At 32.5% G+C, this 11,564-nt stretch overlaps 1 protein-coding gene across 1 annotated transcript; it reads right to left on the reverse strand.

The window, feature by feature from the left end:
• Positions 1-446: 446 nt before the first annotated feature.
• LOC111639998 lies at positions 447-10,978 on the reverse strand. The gene is made up of 6 exons (XM_023385991.1): positions 10,761-10,978; positions 2,630-2,708; positions 2,448-2,530; positions 2,261-2,371; positions 2,144-2,191; positions 447-887 (listed from the first exon to the last, which is right to left on the reverse strand). Exons 1-6 carry the CDS (start codon positions 10,836-10,838, stop codon positions 777-779), a joined length of 510 nt encoding a protein of 169 aa, XP_023241759.1. The 5' UTR covers positions 10,839-10,978; the 3' UTR covers positions 447-776.
• Between the last annotated feature and the right edge of the window lie 586 nt (positions 10,979-11,564).

The following is an 11,564-nucleotide window of genomic DNA, read 5'->3' on the forward strand; positions in this document are numbered from 1 at the left end:
GTTTTAAAGTAAAATAAAAAAACTAAAAAATAATGAAACTCTTTTTATTCACATAAATGTACTGAAAGGTAAAACATAATATTTTTCGGCTTTCACAGTATTATTGGTATTATGCAATCAAAAATAAAAGCGTAGGGTGTTCATGTTTAGAAATATTCTTAGTTACGCTTTCTATCAATTTTTATGGCTTCCCATGCTTTTATTTTTCGTCGCATAATACCAATAACACTGTGAGAAATTATTTACCTTATTATTATTTTTTACCTTTTAGTGCATTTATGAAAATAAAAAGCGTTACTTTAGAATTTTCTACTGTTTAGTTTTACATATGTAACACTGAATTATCGAAATTCTTCTTTGTTTAGCATTTAAATAGGAAATGGGTGAAAATTGAGTAACAATATTTTATCTTACAAACAGTCAGACAGACAGACACACAAACAAAATTCATAAAAAGCGTATAAAAAACATTTATTTTAACAATATTCATAAAAGTCTATCAAGACTTTTCAAATAGCATCCAGTTGAATCTTTAGAATTCAGAATATCTTTCAAAGAATGAAACCGAAATTTATGTTTATCTTCTTAATAATAATGATTAAGTATATTTTGAAAAGCTTATAATAATCATTTTATTAGATTAATAATGTTAAGCAGGAAATAAAAAAACGGCTAATTCAGCATGCATTATTAACTGAATATTTTCAACATATTTCAACAACTTTTAGCATTATGATAAGCAATCTGATAAATATACACGCATAGTTATATCTAAATTACGAGGAAGATATCAATAATTTCTGATAACTCAGTGGAACTTCATTTTTTACGCCCGAAGAAGATGTTAAATACTGGTAGTGAGTATTGACTACAATGAAGCAAGTTATCTGAAAATAAAAGAAATGCCATAAATTATATTATGTCTAGATTAAAGCTAAACGTCGTAAATATTTCATTACACAACCTATTTTAAGACTGATTGTGACTGGTTATGCATGCATCTACAGCAAAATTGTCTACGAAAATTTAGAATTGTAGAAAATTTGTAGAAAATTGTGAACTGCAGGGGAGGTCAGAGGTCTCCCGGTTTGGGTCACTAGTCAGGATGACAAGTCAGGCGAGTGAAGGGAGAGTTTCTTGGGGTCGACGATAAGGTGAAGGGCGTTTACGAGTCAAGGAGTCTACCATTTTCAACAAGTATAAAACAAGAATTTATTAAAATAAGCAAAATTAACAAAAAGACTACACAAGTCTTGTTCTAAACCGCCTAAAGAGCTCGAGAGAGAGTTTACACGCTTTTCATATCTCTTTGTTTGATTCCTAGACGAGTAAGTCCGTGTAAGCACTTAATGATCCAATAAAAGGTGGGTTTTAATCCAATCGAGCACAATTTTAAAAAGTTCGCGACTTTGGCGATGATCTGTTATCGACGATCATAGATCGGAATTCGGCGGGTTCGGAGAATCGGCGCGATGTCGTCGGTCCCGCTTTCGTTAAGAGACTCCCCGAGAGGGGGGATAAGAACCGTCTTATATAGCTTTTTGTGAGGAATTTCCACCACGTGATCGGATGTTCATGAGCTAAAGGTTATAGGTGTTCCAGGGACCTAAAACAAGTGACGAATTTTGGATGCTAACTATAAACTTTTCTGCAAGATGAGCTGCAAGTTCTGCAGAAAACAATAGATGTTGATAGTTATGACAGGAAGGTTTACACATTCCCGGCTAAGATCGGTTTTTTTTTTCTAATTCGTTACATAAACGAAAGGGAATTAATTAAAATTTTAGTTAATAAATTCCGCATCTCACAAAATTAACAAATTCGATTTTCAAAATTCTGAACCAAACAGTACGTTAATAGAATTAAATAAGACCCTAACTCAAAAATCTGTTTGGTTCTATCTGCTTCCGTTTTCGAGAAGTTTTTGCTAAATGATTTTCCCATAGAAAAAAGCATTATACTGTATTTTAAAGCTATAAATTTTTCACGTGCATAATCAAAGAGTTACAATCAGCCTTAATATAATTTATTTTACTGTCATAACAAATGATAAATTATAGATGTTAATGATGCATGATTATACTGTTATGACTTGAATTCTTAACAAATAGATTATAATTCATTTTTTAAAAAATGTACTTACGTCTAAACCGATCATTAACAAAAGTATTACCACGAACACTAAAATAAACTGAAACATTGAACAATTTCTTAGTTACTGACATAATCATTTCTTTGTTACAAGAATGAAACAACTTACCGGTCGCACCATGTGGACTACGACTATGCCAAGGATAATGACGCCAATAAATTGACCAACGATATTAATAATCATCCACACCATCCACGGAATCATCAGTAAACGATTTTCCTTTAAAACAATATTATTAAAATATTCAATAAATTGAAATTTAAAACTGAAACTGTTGAATATAGCAACAACTAACTTTTTTAATACCATACAGGAGGATTATACTGATAAGGAAAAACAATACTTCGATAACCACAGCTAGAGCGTAGAGCGTAATATCTGAATCAATGAAGACGATAAAAGTAATTTTAAGTTTTTTTTGAGTTTGCTACAGAAATTTGTTCGAGAATGCATCATAGTATTTATATTTATACTCACAAACTTTGTCGGGGTAAGATGACTGATACGAAGAAGCGAAGGTGACTGATACAGAAATAATGCCAATCAGAGACATAATCTGTAGGGTATAAATATTAGTTTCTGAATGGAAATATATTTAAATCTATTATTTTAATCAAATTTTAAGGATAAAATAAAGTTATAGGGTCGTATTTGGTATCGGAAGAATTCCATACGCCGCTTTGAAAGTATTCGATGCGAAGGCTCGCGAAGAGTCCCGTTTATCACCTTTAAAAAGTGTCTCCCGTTCTCTTCAGTTTCGTTTAGCAAACTAAAACAATGGAAAGCAAACTTCTAATTATCTCCTCTAGCAACTCTCTCCCCCCTTAACACTTTATGAATAGATTAGATTGACAATTAAACGTTTTCGGACAAAAATCTACAATAGCAATCTTGAGATGACGTCACCACCGGCCTAATTCCTGATAAGATTACCGTGCTCTCCCCTCGCATTTTCAGGTAGACGGCCTGACTGGGTCTCTGACTCATCGATCCCTTCGAGCCCCCTCCGTCGTGACGTCATACCGATGAGTATATTGTTGGATTATCCAGTCGAGCAGATCCGTTGTTCGGTTGCCGATGTTCTAGTACCTGTTCTTGTTCTGCGGTGGGGTAACGTTTGCCCGGCTCTCCGACTCGTAATTGCTTGGGTGGTTGTACCTGTCCCAATATATCTGTCAGACGCAACCGTATATCTGTCGTTCCGGATTGTGGTTACTTACCTTGGGGTCACATCAAACTTTTTCGATTCCGTAAGAATATTCGATTTATGATTATTCCGATTGCTAGACGAGGGGATAAAAAACAAAAAAAAAAAAAAAAGCGCCTTCGTACTTTAGAGGGATGTAAAAATGCCCGTTGCCCCCACCCATCCACCCAATCTAGACGNCGGGGCAACTTCGTCAATTTCTCTCTTCTTGTAAAGTTGTAATTATTTTAATTATTTTTATTTCCAAACTGATTTTAACCAGTTCTATAGTAAGGTAACATTCCAATAGACAATATGCAAAGCTTTTTTTTCAGTTTACAGCAGTATTTATTACACAAAATTTAAGTAAAGCTTAACATGCCGATCTTGCCCAGGTCTCCCCTATATAACAGAGGCGATCGATTAAAAAACAAAGACTCCCAAGATTTTTACATTTTGGACATAAAATGTCAAGAATTTTTAAGAACAGGTAAAACAAGACAAAAGTTTTCTTGAACTTTTGTACTATTTTACCTGTTCGTATGGATGCATGTGGGGAGTACGATTTTCTATACCTACTTTGAAGCTTAATAATTCCTGAGCTTTTTGTCGAAAATTTCTGAAATTTTGCAGGAAGATTTGTGTATTAGGAAAATTGATGCTATTAAATTTTGGTGACTAAAGGTCGAGGGATGGGGAGACAGAAAGCGCCGTGTGTCATATCACGAGTGGAGTCTTACTTAAAGGAGATTTTACTCGTTATTTAGCATTTACAATTCGACTAATCAAGAAGTCGAAGACACGGCGATTAGTCGATAGTAAATAATATGGCCTGTTAAAACGTAAAAACATTTCTAATTTCCACAGTATAAATTCCCATTTTTACGATAAAATCTTTCAATTATTGCTGTAGATTGATGAATAATATAGGCTAGACTTTATTTTGTACCACGGAAATTCACTTCCGTTTTACAGATAAGTTTTACATAGCAATTTTGTGCTTGTTCCCAAATAAATGCTACTGTTTTTGTGTTTAGTGTTTTTCAAAAAAGAAATAACCTGGAACGTCCGTTAATTGCAATTAATAACTAAAGTATGTTTTACAGCATAATTTTGTAAAGGTAAATTAATAAACTTTTATAAAAGAATAAAAATGTGGGACATATAATGGGGTTTATCATCGTTGCTTTTGACTCTTGGAAGTCGGTAATATTTCACTATAAATTGGTCAAGTCCAGTTTAAGCTTTATCAGTTCTTCCTGTTGTATTATTCATATAATTTATCGTCTCCTGAGAGTTGATTATAATAAATTTTACATTGAGAGAACTAAAAGAAATTAAATATTTAAATAAAAGAGCATAAAGTATAATTTGCAATTACTCTACGAAAATTTCTTCTTTACTGAACATAGATGTGAAAACATAGATATAAAACACAAAAATAACAAAAAATCCAGCAACGAGTTGAGTGCGTAACTTTCCCAGCAACAACATTTGGAATTGCATGCGGCGCCATCAGTTATGATATTTTATTAAAAATTTTATATTCTTAATTATTATAAAACTAGCAGATGAGCCCGGCGTTGCTCGGACAAAAAGTAACGATAGCAAAGATTAAGATTATTAGATTATAGCCAATCTTATCCGTTTTCACCGAGTGCAAGAATTAGGTTCCCCTCTTCCGAGACTAAGTAGAAAATTTTTAGATTTCTGCTTACTACACCGGAATAACGATAAATAACTGCGACCACTAATACGGTGCGACCACTTAGTACCACTAAGTGATAAATAATAAACGTTTTCGTAACACTTTCTGGGTTCTTCAGGTTTAATTAATTCGAAAAATAAGTTGAATCTTCCCGAATCATTCATAAATATAAATTCTAACATTAAGACGAAGAGTTCGAATAAAGCGAACTTATGCGGATTAGTCTACTTTATATACAATGGAACACTAAATATCGTTGAGAATTTTTAGAAGGGTCTAAAAATATGTTCGATTTTCCACATAAATGCAAAAAAGGCATCTAAAATAGTACAGTAGAAGCCGAGTTCTTCGGGGTAATCCTTAACCCTCTCTCTTCGAAAAATCCCTTCTTAGTGTACGTTCTCGTACCCTAACTGTGTACCAAATTTAATTTTTCAACTTCTAACCGTTTCGGCTCTGCGCTTATTATCATTATCAACCCATCTCGATTATAAGATGGAAAAGGCTTACTTCTGAGGGTAGAGATGAATTTTTTTAAGATATTGTAAATGTTAATAACGAGTAAAATCTTCATTAAGTCCGGTCACATTCGAAATATGAGAGATGACCCCCCCTCTATCATCCCACCTCTCGACCTTTAGCTATCACAATTTAATAACATCAATTCCCCTTATATACAAACCTTCCTGCAAAATTTCATAAATTTTCAACAAAAAGCCCAGGAGTTATTAAGCTTCAAAGTGGGTGAAGAAAACCGTTCCCCTCCACACTCATACTAACCTTCATACATACAGAAAATTGACCGATTGCCGTACTTTCTCTACCCAACAGCCGGGAAAGTAATCATAAAAATTAAAAAATGTAAGCAATTATTTATAATAAAAATGGAAAGTTTACTGAACTTAAATAATGGCATTTATTGAAATATATGTTTATAACTAAAAGTAAATAAATTATTAAATGATTATCGTGTTGACCTCAATATGAAAAGTCCAAAAAGAACAAGAATATTCCGTGAGATAGTCATTAAATGAAAATTAAAAGCGATGGCAATAGATATAATATTATGTATAAATATTAAAAACCATTTTTTGAAAAGAGCACGTTACAAACCATATTTTATGCATACTTATTAAATACATAAATAAATAAATGTTTGTCATCGTTTAGATTAAACTATATTAAATTGATTTTAAAATCACTGAACACGTCTATAAATTGAGTATATTATTAAAAGTGCTCGATTTGTTTTATCGACCGATGAGAAATATATTTTAATACAACAAATAAAGGAAGATTATCTACTTAAAAGGCAAAGCGAACCTTATAAATAAAGTATTATGCCCTTATAAAATTTTCTGAACTAAATAAGATTCTTTAAAAAAAGATCTGAAAGGTAAACTTAGTTAAAAAATAATTTAGGAACGAAAATAACAATTAAAGAGATCAGGGATATAATACTTTTATTAGAACTCCAAAGGATCTTAGATCAAATCTGTGACAACAATAATCACAAATTATTTTTCTTCGTGGCAACAACTAAGAAGAAAAATTATTCGTGATAGCAATTATCATAGACTAGCAGATAAGCCCGGTGTTGCTCGGGCAAATAGTAGCGATAGCGAAGATTGAGATTATTACGTTACAGCCAATCTTACCCGTTTTCACAGAATGCAAGAACTAGGTCCCCCTGTTTCCAGACTAATTAGAAAATTTTTAGATGGGTCTAAAAATATGTTCGATTTCCCGCAAAAACGCAAAAATCCGCATCTGCGCCTGTAAATCTTGCACGTAGCTTTCTCTTAACGCTTTCATTGTTGAAGCCTTAATCCTGTGATTCTCCCCGCGGGGGAAATTTTGAAAAATCCCTTCTTAGTGTGCGTTCTCGTGATGTACCCTAACTGTGTACCAAATTTCAACTTTCAACTCCTAACCTTTTAGGCTCTGCGCTTATTATTATTATTACTAGCTGTTACCCGCGACTTCGCCCGCGGAGGTTTTGCAAGCAAACCCCATTTATATTCAGTATTTCAACAACCATAGTAATTGTTATATAACACCTACCACCGAGAATGATGAGAATTGCTGAGAATCAAACAAACTATTTTCAATTTGATCAATTTTCTGGAACGTTTACAGTCGTTCTATAATCGAACCAATACGCAATAACAAATTCGAATTTAAAAAGGTTCGAACATTTGGTTAAAAAATCGAAATACAGCATATAAAAATATTTATAACAATGTCTGAAATGTTATTAATTTAATACATTTAAGTACTTAATGAAGACTAAACGTAACAAAAAAATCGCATGTAAAATAGTACAGTAGAAGCCGTTCTTCCGGTTAAGCCTTAATGCTCTCTCTCTCTCCCCCCCCCGCTGGGGAATTTCGAAAAATCCCTTCTAAGTGTGCATTCCCTTGGCGTACCCTACTAAAACGCACTTAAAAACAAAAAATCGCATCTAAAATAGTACAGTAGAAGCCGTTTTTCCGGTTAAGCCTTAATCCTCTCCCTCTCCCCCCGCTGGGGAATTTCGAAAAATCCCTTCTTAGTGAGCGTTTTCATGACGTACCCTAACTGTGTACCAAATTTCACCTCTTTAGGTTCAGCGGTTCTGGGCGATGATGAATCAGTGAGTGAATGACTCAGTCAGGACAAGCAATTTTATATATGTTACCGCTAAAGCTCGAAAATCGTTAATCTGCAGATTAACTAAGGTGATCCGTTAAAGTTGTGAAAATTGTTCCATTTCTCAAATTACCTAGATAATGTGCAGAGTATCTAGGTAATCCGCACATTACCTACTAGGCACTCGGTAAAGTGAAAATAAGATCTTTGCCACAAATGCATAAATGTACCACAAACAGATGCAAATTGCTATGAAATTCAAAGTGTCACCAATCTTTAGACTGCACTAATAAGTAAGCACAATTGGATAATGTTACCTATGGTGAGTAAAATGGCAGCTCGTCTTTGATTCCAGCAAAGAGAAGAAAGGAAACATTGGAGACGTACGTTCAAACCTAACCTCACCTAACCTATTTTAATAATTTGGTTGGTAATAATTATGGTAATTTATTAGAATAGGTTAGGTTAGAACGTGCGTCCCCACTGTTTCCTTTCTTCTGTTTGCTGGAATCAGAGACGAGCCGCCATTTTACTCACCATAGGTAACATTAACTGCACAATTATATCACGCGATCACCAGAAAAAGTATGATAACTTTATTATTTTTTGTCTCCGGTCCAAAAGTAGGGTATCGTTGAAGTCGTCTCGGTCCCCTCAGTTCAGATAGATACTCAAAGTCCCGAAATTCCATAGGTGGTTATCTGTATAATTTCCCTAATTGTATTAATATTTTAAATCGTTTGATGTTTGTATGTTTTTTAATTGGTTGATGATTGATTCTATCAACTAATTTGTCGATTGTTTAATTGTATTAACTTGATTCTTTAGATATCGAAAATTAAATAAAGAACATTATGTTAATTTAAGCGCACAGAAACGTTTTTGTTGTTTCAGCAAAGATCTTATTTTCACTTTACCGAGTGCCTAGTAGGTAATTTGCAGATTACCTAGATAATCTGCACATTACCTAGGTAATTTGAGAAATAGAACAATTTTAGCAACTTTAACGTATCACCCTAGTTAATCTGCAGATTAGCTAGGTAATCTGCAGATTAGCTAGGTAATCTGCAGATTAACGATTTTCCAGCTTTAGCGGTAACATATACTGTATATAGATTAAGTCTATAAAAGCAGAAATTTCATTTAAAAATTTATATATCTATACTACTAAAAGAAACAACGTATTTTTCGTTTGTTCAAACTAACCGCGAAAACTACTGAACCAATTGTTACCAAATTTTAACTGTAGCATCTTTATGATCCTCGGAATGTTTACCACTAATCAAACATACAGATTTTTTTATTAATTAAATAAAATTGCAACGGATTTCTGTCTGTCTATTTGTCTCTCTTCACTACATGGCGACACATGAATTAGTACTTCCTGTCAAGGCATTATATATAATAAAAGTGTATTTTTAAAGTTAACTATTATATTTGAAGAATTGACATTAAATTATAATTAGTTAATTAGCAAAATATTCGAGGCATTAAAATGATGCAGTACGCGTACATATTGCAGGTTTTCGAATCGTTACGTATTGTGTTCGTGATTCGTTAAGCCTAGCTGTATTTGCGTGATTTTTATTTGTGTGAGCGAAGATTATGCTTACTCAAAAACAACAAATTCTTGGCCAAAAAAACTCTGAAAGACTTTCATTTATAACACACTCTTAGACTATTCATCATCAGCTAATATTGGGTCTATAGATAACGTATGTAGATATTGAAGTGTTCCGAAGTGGAAGATTGAATCACGGGATTTACTGCCCTTCTGACAAAGTTAATGGCTGGATGTTGTACTTGCCCCCGAACTTTATTTGTCACTATTAAATGGGACTCATCCTAACACTAAATATTTTTTAAAACACAATAGGGCCTTCCAAATGACAAATTTTGGTGCCACTGAAATATCTGAAAGAAATTTCATGCCAACATTCAAAATTGAAGGACAGATATATCATTTAATAGCATACCGTTAATTCCGACAAACTACCCATTCGAATGTAAACGCCTACAACTTCCAGTCGGTCTAGGCTTTGCAATGACCATTAACAAGTCTTAAGGCCAAAGCCCGAGAGTTGTGGGACTTGACCTGGGATGCAGTTGCTTTTCACATGGCCAATTCTATGTTGCGTATTCATGTGTTAGTTAGTAGCTGCAAATCTGTTCATTTGTGCTCCTGATGATGAAACACGAAAGGTTGTATATCGGGAGCTTACTCAATAAGTTTATCTAGAAAATATTCCTCACCTTTAATAGGAATATAATAAAATCTGTAATACAATTCTCTGCAGTCTGCAGATATACTCTTTAGGTAAGTAAATACAATTTCACCAAATAAATATCTTCCGCCAACGACGAGTAACACAGCTAGTATATATATATAATAAACACATACAGAATTTACATATATACATATAAATCACTCATTTCTTAAACATAAATTCGACTCGTTTAATAATTTTTTTGAAAAGAATGAATATTCAATTCGAGATGATCATTATTTACAAATATGATTTTGATCTGTAATTAAAATCATTTTAACAAAATAAACAAAAAGTCATATTCATTTGCTTTACACTAGTTAATATTGAATGGAAAGACATGTTAACAGAAAGTGAAAAAAATGAACTATTAGGAAGTTACTGTTAATATTATTAAGCTTAGTAAATTTACTTTGAAAAGTACATTTAGACCACGACCATTCAATATTGATAATTTCAGAAACGACCCAGAAAGTTGTCCACAATTAAAAAAAATATTAAAATTTAGGAAATAGACATTAAAAAATTTCAAATTATCTTTGACTTTCATTAAAATGTATTACTTTATAGTCGCTTATAATAGAATACAGGTATCACTTGATTAAAATTTCTGCCGCGTATAAAAAGGGATTGCTGCAATTAATTTCGTGTGTTAATCAAAATCCTGCTTTAAGCAAAACTGTGTTAAGCAAGAAATACCTGTATTGACTAATTTGCATATGAAATTTGATATAAAATGTGTAAACTTTGAACTTGTAATTGTAGGCATATTTCATATAAATTATTATAAATAAAATAATAAAATTTATTACGTACCGCAGTGTACACTCCCACAGCAAAAGATGCATCTTGAGTGTTATTGAAGCAACAACAGCGATTCATTTGGCAGCCCATGTCAAAATAAAAATATACTTTAAAGCGTTCCTATAAAATGTCAAATGACTTTAAGCATTGACATTCAATGAACACTTCCTATTGTGCAAGTCGTTGCGATAAAAAATGTCGGTGACGAAGGTCAAAAGTTATTACTATTAATAAACGTCTAAAGTAAATGAGGAAGGAATGATGACTAACAACATTAAATAAATGGGAAGTTTTTATACGTCTAGGATCTAAAATCGAAAATTTAGCATAATTTATTTATTTTTTCCTTCTTGTTTTTTGGTAATTGACGTTCGGTTCGATAGTTTGCTTGGTTGATTGACATCCAAGCAAAACTATTTTTAACTAAAATAGGTAATAAACATGAAAACCTTAAAACCAATTAAAACTGGTTAAAAATAAGGTGTAAAAGCATTCATTGTTATTCGAATTTTTAACATTTTAACATTTCATTTTGTCAAATTCTACATCGTCGTAAAAATATGCATATTTTAGAGAAAGAGAAAAAATGCATAGATCTAATTATTTAAGCAAATNTTGTACTTAGCCCATGGTTTCATACGTTTTAACAAAAGTAATTTTATTTCTATAGTTTTACTTACTTTACCCACGGTTTTAATACTTAGTTATTCCAGCTGTCACTATAATAATTTTTAGGAGTGTTCCTGTGTGATTTGTTCTCAACAGCAACTTTGTGCTAATTTAGATTTAAAATGTTTGTATTAGCCAGTCTTTGAG

The sequence above is a fragment of the Centruroides sculpturatus genome, unplaced genomic scaffold (assembly GCF_000671375.1).
Source record: "Centruroides sculpturatus isolate CEXI.00-Female unplaced genomic scaffold, Cexi_2.0 scaffold1385, whole genome shotgun sequence".
NCBI classification, from domain to species: domain Eukaryota; kingdom Metazoa; phylum Arthropoda; class Arachnida; order Scorpiones; family Buthidae; genus Centruroides; species Centruroides sculpturatus.